The sequence below is a fragment of the Amia ocellicauda genome, chromosome 6 (genome assembly GCF_036373705.1).
Source record: "Amia ocellicauda isolate fAmiCal2 chromosome 6, fAmiCal2.hap1, whole genome shotgun sequence".
In the NCBI taxonomy this organism is placed as follows: Eukaryota; Metazoa; Chordata; class Actinopteri; order Amiiformes; family Amiidae; genus Amia; species Amia ocellicauda.
The window spans coordinates 11,215,257-11,234,541 of NC_089855.1; the positions used below are offsets into that span (position 1 = coordinate 11,215,257).

The 19,285-nt window shown below is 36.0% G+C and overlaps 2 protein-coding genes across 2 annotated transcripts; one reads left to right on the forward strand and one right to left on the reverse strand.

Annotated features, from left to right (window-relative positions):
* Positions 1-328: 328 nt before the first annotated feature.
* Positions 329-5,599, reverse strand: slc67a2 (solute carrier family 67 member 2). The gene is made up of 6 exons (XM_066706135.1): positions 5,483-5,599; positions 4,495-4,582; positions 3,765-3,808; positions 2,363-2,492; positions 1,746-1,955; positions 329-1,412 (listed from the first exon to the last, which is right to left on the reverse strand). Exons 1-6 carry the CDS (start codon positions 5,582-5,584, stop codon positions 631-633), a joined length of 1,356 nt encoding a protein of 451 aa, XP_066562232.1. The 5' UTR covers positions 5,585-5,599; the 3' UTR covers positions 329-630.
* A 3,156-nt stretch (positions 5,600-8,755) lies between these two features.
* Positions 8,756-15,060, forward strand: tmem182a (transmembrane protein 182a). Its single transcript, XM_066706136.1, has 5 exons — positions 8,756-9,008; positions 10,087-10,207; positions 11,354-11,449; positions 12,441-12,578; positions 13,265-15,060. The coding sequence occupies exons 1-5, from the start codon at positions 8,862-8,864 to the stop codon at positions 13,486-13,488; spliced, it is 726 nt and encodes a 241-aa protein (XP_066562233.1). The 5' UTR covers positions 8,756-8,861; the 3' UTR covers positions 13,489-15,060.
* The last annotated feature ends 4,225 nt before the right edge of the window (positions 15,061-19,285 follow it).

Genomic DNA, 19,285 nt, shown 5'->3' on the forward strand with positions numbered 1-19,285 from the left:
TAGCATTGCATCAATTATTTAAAAAAATATAATATAAATCTATGAGATACATTTCATGTCAGCCAGCGCAGCAAGTTGTGGGATACACGAACGAGATTTATTTGTAGCCGAATGCTATGACTGAATGACACGGTAATTAGTAAATTATTCAATTTAGCATAGAAAACTTTAAAATACCAATATGAAGGTATAGTAAATGTCCAAACCGATCTGTAAATGAATACTGGTATATAGTTTTTTATGGTATACCGCCCAGCCCTATGACCCCTTTGAATACATGCAAATTCAATCTGAAAACAAAAGACTGAGCTCCCCTGTTTTCGTAAATGTTGGAATATATAAAGCTTTTGTTTGTTTGTTTAGAGACACCTCTTGATACCAGGGCAATATGTTTTTCACATTTATGAAGCTGATACACATTTCAATACCAGTAGGTGAGGTCATGACTTAAAATTTAGGATTTAAGTACAAATAACAGTGTAATGCTGGTGTTGATCATCTGGGTGAACACAATCGATGTCTCTCGAGAAGATCCTGTGAGCACGCCAAGATGAGCTGCACAGTTAAATCTGGAAGATACCGTTGACCAAACAGCAAAATGCCCAACCCTCAGCCACCTCCTTCCGGTTTTCAAAGATTCAGACTTTTCTTTTTAACTCTGGCATCCGGTGGCATCTTGAAGATCAAAAGCAATATGGCTGCTAATGCCAGACCAACACCTAGACTTGGAGGGCCACATGGACTGAATTCCTGGGCAAATCCGGAGAGTAAAGGAGCGACCACTCGCCCCACCGCTGTCACTGACTGTCCTGCTCCTATTAAGGTCCCACTGGCCTGCGCCCCCCCACGGCTCAGCTCGAGGTCTGTGATGCAAGTCCTGCCGATCGTGGTGGAGATGGCAAAGAACGTGGAGCAGAGCAGGATCTGCCACACGTTCGGGGCCGTGGCGTACAGGAATATGAGGGAACAGGTGAGGATGCTGGAGTGCAACAGCATAGACAACATGTCATTGTTGTAGAGTTTGGTCACTGGGCCCACCAGGAACCCGGCCAGGGCTCCGAGTGTGCTGCTGTAGCTGATGAGGTAGCCAGTCACCTTCGGCTTCAGCGAGAACCTCTCTTCCAGGGCCAGGGAGAAGTTGCTGTAGTACAGCATGATGGCTATGGCCATAAGGAGCCGGACTAAGAACACATCCCACATGTCGGAGGAGGACAGCGCGCTGATCTTCCGCAGAACTGAGGAGACCTGTTTCCACACGGGCCGCAAGTGACTCTCACCCGAAGTTGTAGCTTCTTTCAGGTGGTTACTGACCATGTACTTCTGTCTGGCGCTCTTGCTACTGTCGATGCTTGGGATTGTGGTCTGCTCCAGTTTTATTAAGGAATCGTTCCAAGGCAACATCCACACAAGACCTAAAAAGTTACAGATCAACAGGTCACCTCTTTTGTGATGGTGACTGGAAAGGATAGGAATGGGCTTTACATGCAGTGAAGAGTATAATGATAGAGAAGGCTCCTTTCACCAATAAGATTCATAGAGTCAAAGATATGGGGCTTTTTGGTCAAAATGAAATTAAATGAAACTGAAGCTAAACACTCTCTAAATAGTTTCAATTCTTCTCCCACTTCTGTAAGGTTTGCATTCAACTAAGTCATGACAAAGACTCAAACAAAGAGCTAAAGACTTAAATAATAATACAACAAAATAAGTAAATATCAGTATCACAGGTTATCTTCCCTACATACCTGCATTTAAAACAAAAATGGCCGAGCAGACAAAGGACGATGTGTAGAAGCCGCCCTCGTGCTCTGTGAGGTAGCCGCCCACCACCGGGCCCAGGATGAAGCCTACACTGGAAGCTGCGTTGAAATGACCCATCACTACGGGGCGCTCTGTCTCTGACACCAAGTCAGACAAGAGGGCCCTGCAGATGGAAAGGGAATGTTTAAAGATTCCTGTAAAAGAAAAAACAACAAACAAAAAACGATTTAACACTTATTGTTAATCATTTGACTGGAGTGTAGTACAGCAGAAGTACACAACACAATTTCTGCTTCTAAAACATTTCCTGCATTTTTGCTTTTTACCTGCAATCTTCAATTTCAGAATACCAGACCTGTAGACATGAGTTTACTATTGGAAGTTTCACTAACTCTAATACTTAAAACCTTAAACAATAAAGAGGAAATTAGCCCTGACATTGATGCAAAATCTCTGCTATATTTGACTAAAGTAATGAGGACAAAAACACAGATTCCAAACTGTCCTTTCATTATATTATCAGTCATTTTGTGCATTAAAGATTAATGTGTGATGTGCTGAACTGTAGTTTTGGAGAATTCGTTCAAATACAACAACTTACCAACTGGAATTCGGGCCACTATGAATAAAACAATACTAGTGGATAGCCCAAGCAGTATGTAACCCAGTGCACTCATTAAAATACAGGTCAGCAACGAGTATCGTCTTCCTACTACATCACTCCAGCTACCCTGTGGAGAACAAACAGTTAAAATTGTCCATATGTGAAAAGTTCAACTATATGCTTTTTAATTAATATACATGAAGATGAACCATGCATCTCTGTTACTAATATAAACATATATAAATAGATTTTCAGCCTAATTTATCTTTGAATACTCATAAAAAGTACAATCTTATTTAGCATATGACACTAATTATATAAACTGGACCAACCCTTTCATTGTTTAATTAATTAAACAGGTCCTGACCTCACAGTGGTGAGAAAATGGCATCACATTCACCTGAACAATCTGTGTGCTTTAGGGAATATCAACCTGTGCTCCCAAAGCACTTACATGCCTTGATTATTGAAAAATAAATCAGTTTACTTCACTGAAATAGTTTTGTTCCAGCAGCATTTTGTATCATTTTGCTGTTCATTTTGATTAGGTGGAGTACACTGATTAAGATGTTTAATCCAGCACCAACAAAATCATGACAATATGTTTTCAAATTATCATATATTTGTTAGAAAATTAAGCAAAATCCAAATATATTAACACTGCTTTATTAGTAGCAGAGATCACCTGGTCTGTTCAAGTATTTTTGTGGGGAATTCAAGACATTCTTCTGTGATTTACAGCTGCTTGACTAAGTATGGGTGAATAACAAGAAGAAGAATTAAGTATACTGAAACACAGTTATTCAACAAGGTTGTCTTAGAAAGACTTGACAGAGCTCCTGATTTCTGCCTGAGAGTTATTAAGGTATGAAAAGCATGTATACCACATAACGATATAATTAAATCAGACCAATTTAATTAATCTTGTTCAGTTATGTGCTTACAGCAGACCCTTCTTATTTATTCAAGCAGCAAAGGATAATATAGATACCTTCATTATAGTTCAGTCTCATGACTGAAGAATTTAAACCAGTTTTAAATCCAATATGTATCTCCTTTTATAAAGCAGCTCAGCACACCAAGAATGTCTCAGTTAAAAATACTGTTTGCTGTTTACATTATTATAGGAACCTAACTGCGATGTCACTCTCACACACAACCAAACTGGTGCTGATGGACAACAGTCTGGACAACAGTTTGAGAAAATATCGTCTTTTATATACATATTTCAAACATACAATTTAACTCTTGCAGTTCAGTACGTAGTCTGTGTCAAACTTTTTTATCAACTTAATAACATCTGCATTTCTCTTTTATTTAACTACATATTTTCAAGACAAACAGCTCTAAAACAATTAAAACAACAAGTTCTGACATTCCCAAAATCCCAATTACTTACAACTAATGTACTGGAAAAAAGCTGTAGAATGCCATAAGTTGAACCTGAAATTGGATTAACAAAATAATATTTACACTCACATTAACATTTTTGGCTGTTTGATTCAGGTTTATCAAATTGTAATTAAAACATTTAATAGTGCAACAGGTAAAAGGTGACATCTGACTAAGGCTTATTGCAATGTTCCATACATATTGATATTGATTTATAACATATTTCAGTGTTTTCACAGACCCTAATTAGCACTACTCTTGGAACTACCCAATGTTAAATTGCATAGACTAGTCTAGGAGTTGTGTTAATCAGGGAACATGATACCAGACCATAGAGCATTTTTGCAGACTTAAAATAAGTCCTTATATAAGGGGGTGGTTTCACAGACTCTGATTAGCATTTGTCTTGGACTACCCAATGTTATTGTAGATAGTGTAGTCCATGACTAGTCCTAGGTCTGTGAAACCAGAGGAATACGTTTTGGGACGGTTTTAGATTAAGCTAATTTACAGAATATTTTGCAACATTCTGTTGGAAAAAACATTTTATCATAATATGAATTTGTATTGCCTTGAGGTAAAAGTACAAAAATAATACAAATTATTATTATTTATGTAAAAAAATTGTACATTATAAGATTGGTTAATTGAATATCAATACAGTTTTTTACTCAAACGGTACATCAAATTATTTGTTGATATAACACACACGTGAAAGAAAAGACAGTTACACTGACCTACTATCCCAGCCAGTGTGGGACTCGCCCCAAGGGACTTGACATGATGGCTCAATAGGGGAACAATCATGCTGACTCCAAAAAGGTCCTAGAAATCAGAAGAAAATGTGCCAAGTTAGTTGAATCAAGTATGCCATAATTAGGGCCTCAGAAAAATAATTGGTAAAAATGAAGGGTCTGACTAATCTGCACCTCCAGTACCTTATATTTCGTTCAATTCACTCCAATCAACCTGATCTGCTGTATAATTAGGTAATGAACATATCAAGTAATAATACAATATGTCCCTTTATAATGAAGATCAGACACAGATATTCTACAACTGATGCGATGAAAAGCAAAGCTGAACTCGAGTAGACTGACATTTTTTCATATTTAAAATCAGTGTACATTTCAGATGACCTTTCTTTTCAATCAGAATTGCAGGTACAGCACTGTCCTGATGTAAAAGTTAAAATGCTCAGATTTGAAAGTGCCCAAAGGACAGACATCTGTTTACTGGAAAGTGAGGTGACCTAAAATGTCTTCTCTAACAAAGCCCCAGCAAAATGACCCTTGCAAGTCAATATATTAGGAAGCGTTCGGTTCTTTAGACGCAAGTCTAAATGTGGAAACCTCAGGTCGCCTTCCTGTAGCGCAGATTTCCGCAGTTCTGCGCAGATCTGCAGAATCCCACCGATCCCATTGGTACAGAGCCGCGCAGAAATGAGGACATCTGCGCTACACGGACGCGACAGTTTCCCTCAGGTGTAATAGGGTGTGCAGGTGCACAGATCAGGTCAGGGTATACACAGCTTCAAGATTAGTGCAAAAACACTAACTGATCATACACATAACAGGAATCTACAGAGCACTTTCCACCGTTGGATATCTAAATCACAGTACTGTCCTTTGCATTGTAGGCTAGGCATATATTTACGTATACACTTTTGGCTAGTACTACTTAATTACACATTCCTGTAGAGTTACAACATGACGTTTCACTTACCATGAATCCTACAACATACATGCATTGTATGAAACGCCTCTGTTTGAGTGGTCTCTGAAATGCACTACATTTCGGATGACACATTCTGCCTCTGCTCAACATGCGGAAATGCGCAGCGCGCTGCGGCACTGTTTACTGGACTGGCAGCGACAGGGTCCTAATAACGTCAGCGATTTGAAGGGGGTGCTCACATATATCTCAATTGAAATATAACATGTGTGTATATATTTAATAGCATTTATAAAATCTATTTCAATTTCAATACATTACAAGACTGGGTTGTATAGATGTTAGTTGTTCAAATTGCCGAGAAGCAGTCTTAACTGTTTTTTACAAATACTGATAAGATGGTACAGTCCGTTTGTGCTTGTTTACGTCTGACATCACAGGCTGCGGAAGCGGCGCATTTGAAAAAAGTGCTGCCGTACAGCTGATCGTGTTGTTAGTTATCTTATGTTTTATTTCTTTGCACTTCTTTGACAGACATCTTTTATTGTATTGTAGATGTGTCTTCGTTTTCAACAGACTAACTTTTTAGCTGAAAGTAGTCTTCTTGCATGTCTGTAACGAAACGTATTGTAAACTAGCTACCTTTAATGTAAATTGGAAAGGAGATTCACCAAATATAAAACAGTATGGGAAATAGTATTAATCGAATGAGATATATGTATGTGTTTTAATGATTACAGTAATAATACACCCTTTATGAAAACGAAGTAGGCCTATAGTATCACTTTCACAGACCTTGATGATCACCTATCTAGACAAGTAATAATATGATGCTGTGATAGCAGACCCTATTCTGTGTAAGTATACGTAGTATACCAAAACATATTTATCCACATTTTCCAAAGACCTGATACTATTTTACTAATAGTGATATTTATGTTTGTGTTGTTTTTTAAATCCAATTTGAAGCACTTCTGGGCTTGATATGCAGACCCTGTAAAGAATTAAAATATTACATCTGCTATCTTCCTTCTAACTACAAAAGCTGCTTCAGGAAATATCCTTTGATGATGTAAATATAACTTTCCAAATTCAAATTTACAAGCAATGTGTTTTACTTGCAAACTTGTAAATATGTTGGCACCTCCACTAAAAGGCCTACAATTGATCACAAAGCTTTCATTAAGATGCACAGATTTAGGTAAAGATCTGAGAAACACTAGTACTTTACTACTCTCTAAAAATGCATACAGGTTATGCAATACTTAAAGACAATGCTTTAACAGCATAACTGTAATATTTACTTACTAAGTATATTCATTAGATTTAAACTAAATGAAATAATTCGATTTTGGGTACTAGTCATTTATTGTATTGTTTTCATTAACAAAATTACTACATCTCAATATGTCAGATGTTTTTAGTTGTTAAAAAATTCTGCACAGTTTGCTGTATTTAATGCATTTTACATTAGCTACAGAAGGCTGTGTTTAGTAGATATGAATGTGTGAAGATAAGTAGTTATTTTGTAAATGTTTGAGGCATTAAGGAACATATTATAATTTGTATGTTGTTAATAAATGTAACAATAAACAGAAGGGGAGGTGTAAACATTATTAAATGTGTGGTTACTTTCAGATATTCACTTTAAGTCAGTCCTTCACCTGAATCAGTGCCCTCTGCCTTTCAGATCTGGGCATGTCTGTCTATTGCCTTACCACCCCAAGAAAGGAGTGCTGTGTGCTGTTTTTTTTCCCTCCTATGGTAGCTTCATATTGCATTTACCTACCTCTGCTTTTAAGCATTTTGAATGAGCACCTTTCTGGACTTTCTTCCTTCTGCCCCAACAGAGCCTCCCACAGCATGCTGCCTCTTCTGCTTCTCCCTGAGAGGGGGAGGGCTTTAGCAGAAGGCGTGAGCTCTGAGTAGCTGTGGAATGGGTTGGCACTGGGTTGTTACAATTAGGCCATGATGTTAAATGCAGTAGACACTGAGGACAGTAGATGAGAGGTGTTGGCATGGGCAGGAGGGATTGGCTTTGTGTAAGGAGAGGCGTGGCATTGCAGTGGTTAGAGTGGTATGGATCAAAGAAGTTGAGGCAGGACTTACAGTGGGAAAGGAGGGGTATGTCTCTAAAGGAAGTTCTTCTTGATGAGATGGGGAGGGAGAAAGGGCTTCTGTGGCAATCAAAATATTGTGACTTGACTTATTTTTAAACAAGCAATTGCTTCCCGTTCATTCTTTCTAAAGACCAATCAGCTGCTCTTGAAGGTGTCAGGTAAGATACAAGTTCTCATGGGGGAAGACACCAGCAGTCTTTGAAACTTTGTATTGTATAGTACTATTTTTCAAATTCATATCAATTATCAACATATTACTGAAAATAAAGGTCAAGTGATGCTCAGGGTATGTTTCCAACAGCACCCTCATGTGGTTTACTTATATACAATACTTTGAATAATTTGTAATGATTAGTTTCCTGAAGTAGTCAGAAACGACTTGGCTATTTTGCTGAGGTTCACATGAAGTTATTATTATTATTATTATTATTATTATTATTATTATTATTATTATTATTATTATATGTTTTATGTTCTCTAGGAAAATGGAGGGGAAGCTTACCAGATCCGGTAGAGAGAACTCTCACACAACTGTGTTAATTAACTTTGTTCTTCTTTACCCAGCTGTAAAATGTGCCACTGTATTGATAATTAGTTTTTAATTAAAGAAGGGTTGTAACTTATTCACTTATGAGGGCTTTCAAAATGTATTTCATGGATTTTACACAAAATTGAACCTAGTGTATTTATGAAAGATTGTGAATTACTTTCAGGTTAAAAATAAATAAATATAAATCCATTAACTGAAAATGTAATGTGCTTGGGAAGAAAACAAAATAACGAAAATATATTTGGATCATTGATGCCAGAACATCTTTTTCTTAATTATCTGGGTAACATGGCCAAAAAATAATGCTTTGCAATAAGATTATGTACACAAATGTAAAATAAATGTACAATATTTTTATTTACAGCAGTTTAGCACATTTTTAATATATGGAAGTAACAATGTATTTTACCTACATTTTATATAACCATAGATACTTAAACAAATTACATGTATTTTTACCTGTTCATCTTACCCACTCCTTGGTAGGTCTATTTAAAAGAGTGTAACTTCTGTGCTCCTACCAACTTATTTTAGTGTCACCCTTCCTTGTGCTGTCTGTGGAGGCCAGTTGCCAGTTATTTTTGCTTGGCCACACCTCTGAGCAGTTAGGATCTTCCATCAATATCCAAAAATAGATGGACAGTTCCATTTGGCAGTTCAATGTGTTTGGAGAGACCAGCACACGAAAGCCAACTGTGACAAGAACTCAGAACTCCTTCCAGCTGAAGACAGAAAGCAGTGCAGGGCAAAGCCAACAGATATGAAGCTTAGTGTTGCATTGTTCTTTGCGGGGTTTTTTGGAGCTCTGGGAACCGTGTTTTTCTTGGTGTCATTTGGGACGGATTACTGGCTCTTGGTGTCTGAAACTTGTTCACCTAATGAGACAGCAAGCAAAACAGTAACTGAGGTGTGTTTTTGGGGGGGGGGATTACTAAGCTGTCTGTTCGTTTGGGCCAAGATCACTAACTATTTTCTAAAATTTTAACAATTTAAGCTAAGTTATTAAAAATATACAAGTGTGTATGTTTGTGTCTATATAGTAATATATACTGTACTATAAACTGTACAGGATTATCATTATTTTTTATTAATACCATATTTTATATATATTTTTAACTCTATAGTAAGAATAAGAAGTAATGTAGTCTATAAGAAAAAAAATTGAAAAACAATTAACATATTTTGGCCATTATTTGACAGGGGTTGGTACAATTCATAAGCTCATAATTCTTTAATTATTAGTAATTAAGTACTATATTGATTTGTGACCTTTTTTATGAAATACCTTCTTGCAGAAATTTCCAGAAGCTTATTATGGTTTATGTTATTAAGTTTGTATTCATTTTACCAAACTATAGTACATACATATTATTAAGGAGTATTTACTATGTATTACCCTTAGATAATTGATAAAAACAATTATGTAAGTTGAATAATAATAGAGAGCAAGAGAGAGAGAGAGAGAGAGAGAGAGAGAGAGAGAGAGAGAACTTACATATTGGTTGGGAAACTTCAGTGTGGATATATGGTTCAACGTCATTGTGCAGTAAGTGTAAAATGAAAAGTTATTCAGGGGATGTACAGTAACTCGGTAAGAGCACATGAAAAAAAGAAAGAATCGGCAGCAGCTGTTATCTGTGGAGCTTACTGTGCAGCTGGGCTAGCTGATTCAATGTGATGGATATAGAATCGACTGACACCCAGATATTCGTTTTGCCTTTCCTGTCTCAGATCATTGAAAGTATCTACACCCTTCATTTGTCGACCTCTGGTGAACACTAGAACAGAAAGGTTATGGACAAGGAAAGTCAAACATCTGGTGATGATAAAGCAGGGTTCTCACAGTTCTTGCAACATCCAAATGCCTTTGCTTAACAAACGCCTACAGAAACAGCCATTGAATTCTAGCTTGTCGACAACTGGAGGTGATCTGCTTAAGACAATGAATCTGAGGTTGTGTGATGCATTTTATTCTTTTTTTTTAGCGTGGAGATGGGGTATTGTCACAAAAGGACACTGATACGACCTTTTACCACGAGGGCCTCTTTTGGAGATGCACTTTTGGTGGAAAAATGGGAGAGGACAGCATGTGGAAGTTCTGGTTCAGTAAGTAATCTCTAACACATATTCAGTTAAACATACTGAGTTTGCATTAAAAAGCATATTTAATTTTCACACAAGTAACTACAAAAAACATGAAAAGAGACAAGGAAGAGGAAGGAAACAACCAGCACTTTCACCCAAAGTGATTATCTTGTGAATCACCTAATTCCAGAGAGGCTAGTCAACTCTACCATGTTATATTTTATATCCCTCCTGCTTTCCATGCACTGATGTTACACAGGAGCATTTTAAGAAGGACATTGTTTTAGCTGGAAAAATAATGACTCCAATGGAAACATTCTTGCCCCAAACTGCTGACACATTCTGTTAGATTTGTAGAATGTCCACCTCTTAAACCATGGGTTAACTTTTACCTGGACCAAGTTGGCTATACCTTCTTAAGTTTTTCTTTTCTTAATCTTAATTAAAAAAAGCCTTTCAACACTTTAAAAACACACTGGTATCATAACCACTACAAAGATAGGTGTGGTTGTCTTGCATTATAAGCAAGTGCACCACTGGCAAGAAAATCCAATAAAGCTGCAATTGCAAAGCCATGTGCATCTAGGGCCTTGAAGTCAGCATCTTTAAATGAAACAGATAAGTGGGAGGATACAAACCCAGTAATCCCAAATTTGGAAAAATTCACATGATATATTTTGGAAAGCTGGCTCTTGTACTCTCTCATTCCCATGCCAAGACTAATGCAATATGGCTTAGGCTTGATTCAATGGTTGAAATTAGTGCTGTACTGAATGATTTTTAAATAAAATAAAATACAATAAAAATATTTTTTTTTCGATTAATCGATTTACTTGATTTTTATTGTTTTCATTTAATAATGGCTTCCTTACTGGATGATATTCTGTAATATCAACTCTACAGTATTAATTTGGTCCTCTCACTCTGTTCATGTTCTGTATCCAAATAGCAAGTATGAACTAAACAAAACACATGACATTGAGAGTTCATTTACCTCTGATAAGTTAAAAGTTTGCTTTGGCATTTACTGTCCAAAGGAATTGACTTCTTCAGGATCACCAGCTGCTTAGCTATCCCCATTATGTTGGCTTAAGCAATGCTATGAGCTTTATTGCATTAAACCTTACATCCTGGTATCACATAAATGAATGTTCTTCTTTTTTTTAGCCAACCAGCCACCATCAAAGGTCTGCTCACATGCCTATCTCTTTCCATTCCCAACTTCAGCAGAGACTAACAATTCCACGGCCTATTCTCCTGTCAGTAAGTACTGCCTGCTGGCCAGTGTGCTCTGCAATTACTCACACACAGGAAAGGTATTTTATCCAGACACAGTCAGAAATACTGATATACAAAATGCTAGGGTTTTCTTTAAGATACTTCTTATTTTTTTCAACTGCTCTGTTGTCATTTATAATCTACAGAACTTATTTTAAAATAAGTATATGTTATGCAGTGGATCCAGTCCAAGAGACAACCCAAGCATGCTGTTGGTGTTGTGTGAAGCAGCAGGAGTCTGCAGTTTGAAGGGTCATTTGCAGCTCAGCTGGGATCAGTCTTAGCAAACCTACTGCATCGCATGCTTACGTGCAGCTGCCCTGGTCTTTCCCATTCAGTGCAGGGGATAAAAATATTTTAAAAAGCCACATTGTAAAAGTAATTTTGACTTATGAATAGAGAGTAAATCATATAGTAAATGAAACCACCATGCAAATGGCATCCTAATGTAGCAACAGAACACCTCAGCACATACTACTGAGCACAGAGCGCTATTTCAATAGAAGTCATTGAGATAGAACAGTATGAAAAACATCTAGGGGTTTTCACACATATAGTAAAAAAACAGCATTTTTTCACACCATGGCCATGTTTGTCCTTGTTCAGGTGTTTCTTTCTTTTTTTTTTTACCACAAAATGAATTAATGTATATGTATTTGTATTTAAATTAAGTATACATTTTCTTAATACAACACCATGGGGAACAAATCCATTGTTATACAGCAATATGGTGTGTGTAAATTCTAGAAATGAAATGCTTGAGGTTTAGATGTTTGTAGAAAGTTAACTGCATGTTAGTTAAGGACACAGACTCTTCAGAAGTTGTGCTAATGGGCGGGCTGAGCTGAGACGTCTTGGCTTTTCATGAAAGCAACTGTGAAATCATACTTGGTACAGATACCCTAATGGGCAGTAGTCTTTGACATCCTGGTTGCCATATCAAGATCATCAGTGCGGGATGCTTTTTGTTTTGCAGTCTACCGAGGGTTTTGGAGTATCTTCATGCTTATCGGAGTGGCCGCTGTAGTCATAGGTGGATTCGTCATCATCTGTGCTGCTCCATTTGCCAGCCATAAGCTTTATAAAGCAGGTGGAGGGCTATTCTTAACCTCTGGTAAGTCACAGTACTTGTGTGATTAAGTAAGTTCCATTTCACTTTAAAACATTTGATAAATCTACTTGCCTCCAAGCTGTGATCAACTTAAACAGACATGGATTAATTTTAAAGAGGTATTCATCATTTTGTGTGTCCGTTACGTGAAGAGAAATGATGTGCATGACAACAAAATCATTTCAATAGTAAGTCTAGGTGTTCTTTCAGAGTATGGATTTCATAACATCCTTTTTTTCTGTGACAACATGGCATTAAAACCTGCCATTGGAAAAAAATAGAAGTTGTTGATTGATTTAGTGATCAGTAGGGCTACATAGTAAAGCACATCCAGAGTACTGTTGTTAAGTAGCAGACTTGACAAAAGCTGCCCTCTGATCAACCTCTATGTTTAGTACATTCTATCACTTTATTGTGGACCCTAGCACGATGACGTAGTATATTTTGGAGCAGTTCCACTTGCCATGGTGAAGATTGTGTTGTAATTTGATACCACAACCTTTAAAACAAGGATTACTTGTGCTGGTTGGAAGGAAGCAGAGTGTACAGTGTCAGTTCTATGCAGATCAGGCCACATGAAATGAAATTAATCATCATTAAACCACATTTCTGGGGCCATTCTAAGTTAGGTATTGTATAGGTTGTTTACAGCAATAAAATGGATCTTGTTTTGTACTCTCTTTTTGCAGGGCTGTTCTTCCTTGCAGTCATCGTCATGTATGTCATCTGGGTCCATGTCTTAGATGGGCTGACTGAGTACACCATTCAAAAGCAGTCCCAGTGTAAAGACTTCACCGTCAACGTCAGATATGGCTTGTCCTTCATGTTTGCACCTGTGGGAGTCTTCTTTTGTCTGCTGGCTGGCTTGCTCTTCCTTTTAATAGGACGTACAGTGCAGTTGCATTACAATTAAACACAAAGGCCATCGAGCAACGTGCACATTGGAACAGAGACTGGATGTTTTATGCTTGCCAAAAAAAATGTGCATATAAAATCAACATCATGGATATACGACAGGAGAATGATCATCAGATAGTTGTAGCGATACATGTACAGGTCCCAACTGAGTATTGTGAGTTAGTTCAAAACACAAATGTTTATTAGTTTCAATATTGAATGTTCATTCATACCTATGTTCCATTAAAATTACTTTTTTGTCTGATGTTGATACACACAGCACTTTTATAGCATGAAATTGAAGCATAACTGTTAATCTAAGGATGATACACCAGTTTTTTTGCTCTAACCAAATGGTTATTTTCAGTCAGTCAGTTGTGCTGTTGCTCCCTGATACAGTAGAATATACTGTATATTAAGTATATTATGTTTAGTCGTATTTAATTCATAACATAGCATAGCATTATTAGTTTGATTTACACAGAGCACTTGTGCTCTAACAATATTTTTAGTAGGTTTGTCACTTTCAGATACATTTCAGTCTTTCCTCTTAGTGTTCTGGGTTTGGGTGGGATTTGCAATGAAATTACATCATTTTACCAGGTGGATCCACTATAATCTTGATCGTTTTAGCATCCCAGTGCATTAACCCTTGGGCTGCCAGTGACTTGCCCATATATGTGAGTGCTGCTGTTTGAATGCAATTATTTTTTAATGTTTCTTATTTGTGTTTAGTTTGGCTTCATTTTAATTTAAAATCAGTTTCAGAAAATTACATTACATTATTATGAATTATGAATGATTTCAATTAATTGTATAATGTACAACTGCAATACACAGTGCCTTCTTTGAAGAAGGATATATAGGATGAAGAACCAAAGACAATTTGTTTTTCAATTGACACAGAGGAAATTATGAAATGTATATTTTATGCTTTGTAGTTTTTATTTTTATTTGGCAATAAATGCCAACCAGCCTGTGGTTTAAATAAATACAATTCCATAATTAACAAACATACAGTGCTTTAAGAAAATGTAGTTATGTTATATTATAATATTATAATAATTATTATTTTTTGTAATTTAATTATTCAGTTTGCTGTATAGTAAATTGTACAAATAGGATCAGGTCCTGGAAAAAAATGTTTTTTTCCTTTTCTGTATAAAGAATTGTAATGCTTCTGTATTAAAACCATCATTTAAAAATAGGATTTGATAAACAAATACTGTAAGCTTATTTTCTATTTGTGTATTACTGATAGTTTAGGTATATATTGTTTTCCACATTGATTTTGTAGCAATTCAAGATCAATTTTAACGTTTAAATATGCATGGCTGTACAGTTAAAGCAATAAAGAAAAAAATAAAGTATACATGTACATACCTATTTTGCAGTTTTACATTTCCAGTTTGAGGTAGTAGATTTAAACATTGTTCAGTGTTTTGCCTTTCACATTGAAAATGCTTTTCTTAAGGTACATGGGAAAAGATATATATGTAACCTCTTATGTTAATTATATATATATATATATGTATATGTATGTATGTGTGTGTTTTGAGTAGACTTTATTAAATATTGACAGTGCTGACTACTTACCTACAGTATTTGGTTAAGATATTCATCTACAGAGGTACGGTAAATGGAAAAATATTTCTAAAGCCTTCTAAAAGTTAAACTTCATTTCTTAATTTGGCTGAAATATAGACAGTGGGTAAATGGTAATCCATTTAATGTAACAATCTCAGAGATATATAAGGGATTTAGGATGTTTGATAATTGCCTAATTTAAGGTTATAGTTTTTTGTTTTCATATTCTATGTCGCTTTGTAAATTTGCTCATTTTTGGAAAGGTTAGAAATAATGATTCTGAATAATATAATGGTCTCTGGGGAAAAATTAAGGCATATAACACAGGGAATAACCCCTGTTTAATATTTATTAAACTAATAATTGAACTACATTGTAGTTTTATTTGTATGAAGATTAACAAGCCTCTCTGCCCTTTCCCTTCTCCTAAAATAGCCTTGTTCTCTCTGTCCTGGAAGAACATCAAAAAGTTTTGCTTCCTCATGAGCCCAGGTTTCAAACCCCAGATCATCAAAGTCCTGACACGGCCTCCCAAAATCTCCCACTGTGTAGGCCTACTACTGGGATGCCCCACTGATGAAAACATCCAGGCCCTTACTTTATGACTCTCTGATCGTCTGCCAAAGAGAGAGAGACATGCAGATGGCAAAGGAAGAATTCCACACATAGCCAAGTGTCTCTGTTGCAGGGTGGGAAGACGTTGGCCTTGGGTCCACCTTCATACTGACGATGGGAGTGCCGGTACTACCCTCAGGAATAGTTTGAGTTATCTTATGCAGTTAAGACGGGCCAGAATTGTACAACTGTGCTGGAGTATCATCTGTGTTACACAAATAACCCCTCTCAGTGGATTGCTACCAGGCGTGGCTGTTGTATGTAGTTGTGAGAAAATATACTGTACTATAATTGATTGACAGGCTTGTGATGCTGGCAAGACATTTGTAGGACATTCAGTACATCTTCATGCTGAGAACTTTGTAATTGTGATACCTGTCCATTATTCAGGGCTCTCGTCAAAGGAAATATGTGACATAAAGAGAAATGTTAAGTTTGGAAAGAGAAGGTTGAATGGCAAAGCAATCTAGGCTGGCTTCACAGAGTGGTTTAAAACAACTGAATGCCATGAAGCAGCTGGCAGGATTTCTGACCATAGCTATAGTGTTACACATTACTGCCAGAGATCTTGTGCTGGCTTGGCAGCTATTTTAAAGTCCATTCATATCAAGTTACCTTGTAGCTAAACTAAGTTAAGCAAATAGTCATAGGACTCATAAGATTTTTATTATATATAATTTATTTCCCCACTAAATCAATTTAAAAACATTAATTTGGACTTGGGATGTTCTAGTTCATATTGGTTGATAGGTTGTAGTAATAGTTTATTTTCATCTCTGCTAATCCCGACTTCATCTATTTTCATCAGCTTTCTCCTGCTTTTTAAAGAAAATCTTGATTGAAATATTAAATCTATTCAGGCACTCATTTGCCCAATACGGCCACTGTTTACAGACGGTATATACAACTTCAAGAATGAGATGATATGTCTACAGAGAGATTAATTGAATATATGGCAATGTTTAGTTTGTCCACTAGGGGATAATAATATTCTGTAATAAGAGGATTAGTGTCCTCTCCTTCAACCTGGGAGTATGTGAAGCAAGGTAGTGAGTGAAGAAGCCAGAATAGACCATTCATGTCAGATCCTATAGAATGGATACATCTTATTCACAGTCAACTGGATGTAGGACATTTCTCCCATCCCAGGCTTACACATCATTCACACAGGAACTACCAGACCCTTAAAACTGCAGGGGTTCAATACAGGTACAGGTGAGTCTTATTTAAAGGCTACAGAAATGAAAACTAAACCCAGGTAGATCCCAAACCCAAACTATGATCATTGCAGTGACAGGCATCATTCATAATACTGATCCGCATAAACTAAACGTGGGGACACACACATGAGGATCATCACAGATGCGATTGGTGATGCACATAATGCTCCTTTATGTGCTTGACATACAAATAAGATTGTCAGTGATCGTAACTACTTCCTTTTAAGTAATGAGCTGATCCAGTAATTGTTTAGCTAAAAGATTGAGCATCGAACACAATAACTACTAGATTATAAACAAATAGCATTTACTTCAACTGACAATTGTTTGATTTTGTTATGGTGGTGGTTAAATCTATTCTCTGCAAAGAATGACTGATACGCTGAATATAAGCAGACTTTTCCTTAGCTGATGGTTGGTATTTAAAACGAAAGAAAAAACAAAATATGAAAATTGAAATTGAAATCGTTCTGCATTGAAGCTCTAGAGTTGTTGAGAAATCAAATTCTCCAGGCTTTTCAAAGTAATCAAAACCATCATAAACAGATGTAGGGATTTCACCTTTTCTATGGCCTATTTCTTGCTAGATAATTGTGAAAACTTGAAATGATTCAGCATCTTAAGTCTTTTGCAGTTGGACATGTTACTTCTTATAGTTTCACTCACAACATCTGTTCCTAATCTACCCCAGCAAATATCTATTTAGAAAATGGTTAATGAAAGTGATACTTCATAAAAGATCTTGTGAAATATAATCTGGATATTTTTCAAATGTTCTTTACTTATAGTATCCTGTTCTATACCTACAATCATAAATGACTCACTTTCATACATTACAGTTAGCAAAGGACAGTCAGCAGTGTGTTTAAATATATAGTTTAGATCAGACTTACATCAAATACATTTGTCAATTGCTCCAAGTGTGAAACTACTATCCTTTCTTGAAAAAAATCTTGAAAGGCATTTGCAATTTCAACCCAGCTGAATTCTTCTAGGTTGTCTCAAGTGATTTGCTGGACATACAGCTCTGGAAAAAGAGCCCACTCCAAGTTCAGAAATCAAAGTTAAGTGGTCTCCTTTTTTCCACAGCTGTATTTAGATTCTGGTGCTATGCAGATCAGAAATGTAGTACAAATATTTGTTTATTGTCTTTGAGGTTATACATATTGTTACTTTACTATTGTGTCAGTGGCAACACAGTGCTGTGTGATATGGTGCAATAGCCATGCTTATGTATAGTAATTGAAAAAGCCAGAAAAAGGTGTGAATAGTCCAGAAGGAGAAGTCCCTTTCTACCTAGAAACAAATTATTATTATTATTATTATTATTATTATTATTATTATTATTATTATTATTATGCTTTTACATTCATTGTCATTTAATTTGACTTTAAATTTCTAAAATCCATGCAATATGCACTTCCCCACTAGGGGGCAGTCTTGTTTTACCAGTAAAATAAAGTCAAGCAATGCCTGTTAGTCTTTTTCTTTCTTTCTCCTTTTTCTTTCTTTCTTTCTTTCTTTCTTTCACCAGTACTAACATTGAACAAAATACAGAAATCAATATATACCTATTGACATATTTTAAAATTACATATTCATCGACTATTTCTATTTACAAGCATTGAGATCAATCAATCAAGTCTCTGAGACTTTCCAAATGTTGTCTACTATAGCTTTTTTGGAGAACCTGTTTCACACCAAATTACTATATGACTGCCCTTACTTTTCAAAAGGCAAATCTAACAATGTATCTCAATAACATGTGAGTGTGGCTGTTTGACATCACCTTCCTAGAGGCCAACTAGCCCACCTTGAAGAAGCAGGTAGCATAGTCTGAGAACAGGCTTAACAAAAAAAAGGTTATATAGTTTTTAATACAAGCATGTTCTGAGACTAATACAAAAGGAAACACCAGAGACCAATGCTGTTGCAGTCTATGGTGAGACATGAATATTTCAAATGCCCAATACACAATGAAATTAGCAAGTACTGAGTTATCATGAGATTCAATTGATAGACGAGTTGAAAACTTTAATGAATTAATACTAAAATTGTTATATATGTGCATTTATTTATATTTATATATACATATACATGTATATAAATGATGGAACTATCACAGTTTGATGATTAAATATGTAAAGCATGACTACAGGTGTAGTTATACATTTTATAACTATATTTCTGTTTGTTTTAATGCGTAATATACTATTCACCCCTTTTTAATCTCAACAGTGTACAAGGTAAGCATAATTACATTTCTGTGTCACATTTGTTGCTGTAATGAAACACAGCTTAAATATCTTTGTCATTCAGCACAGAAGGCATCTAACCCCCTTGAAAGCATTGGAATAAATTGATATTTTAAGGTAGATTTTAATGAATACT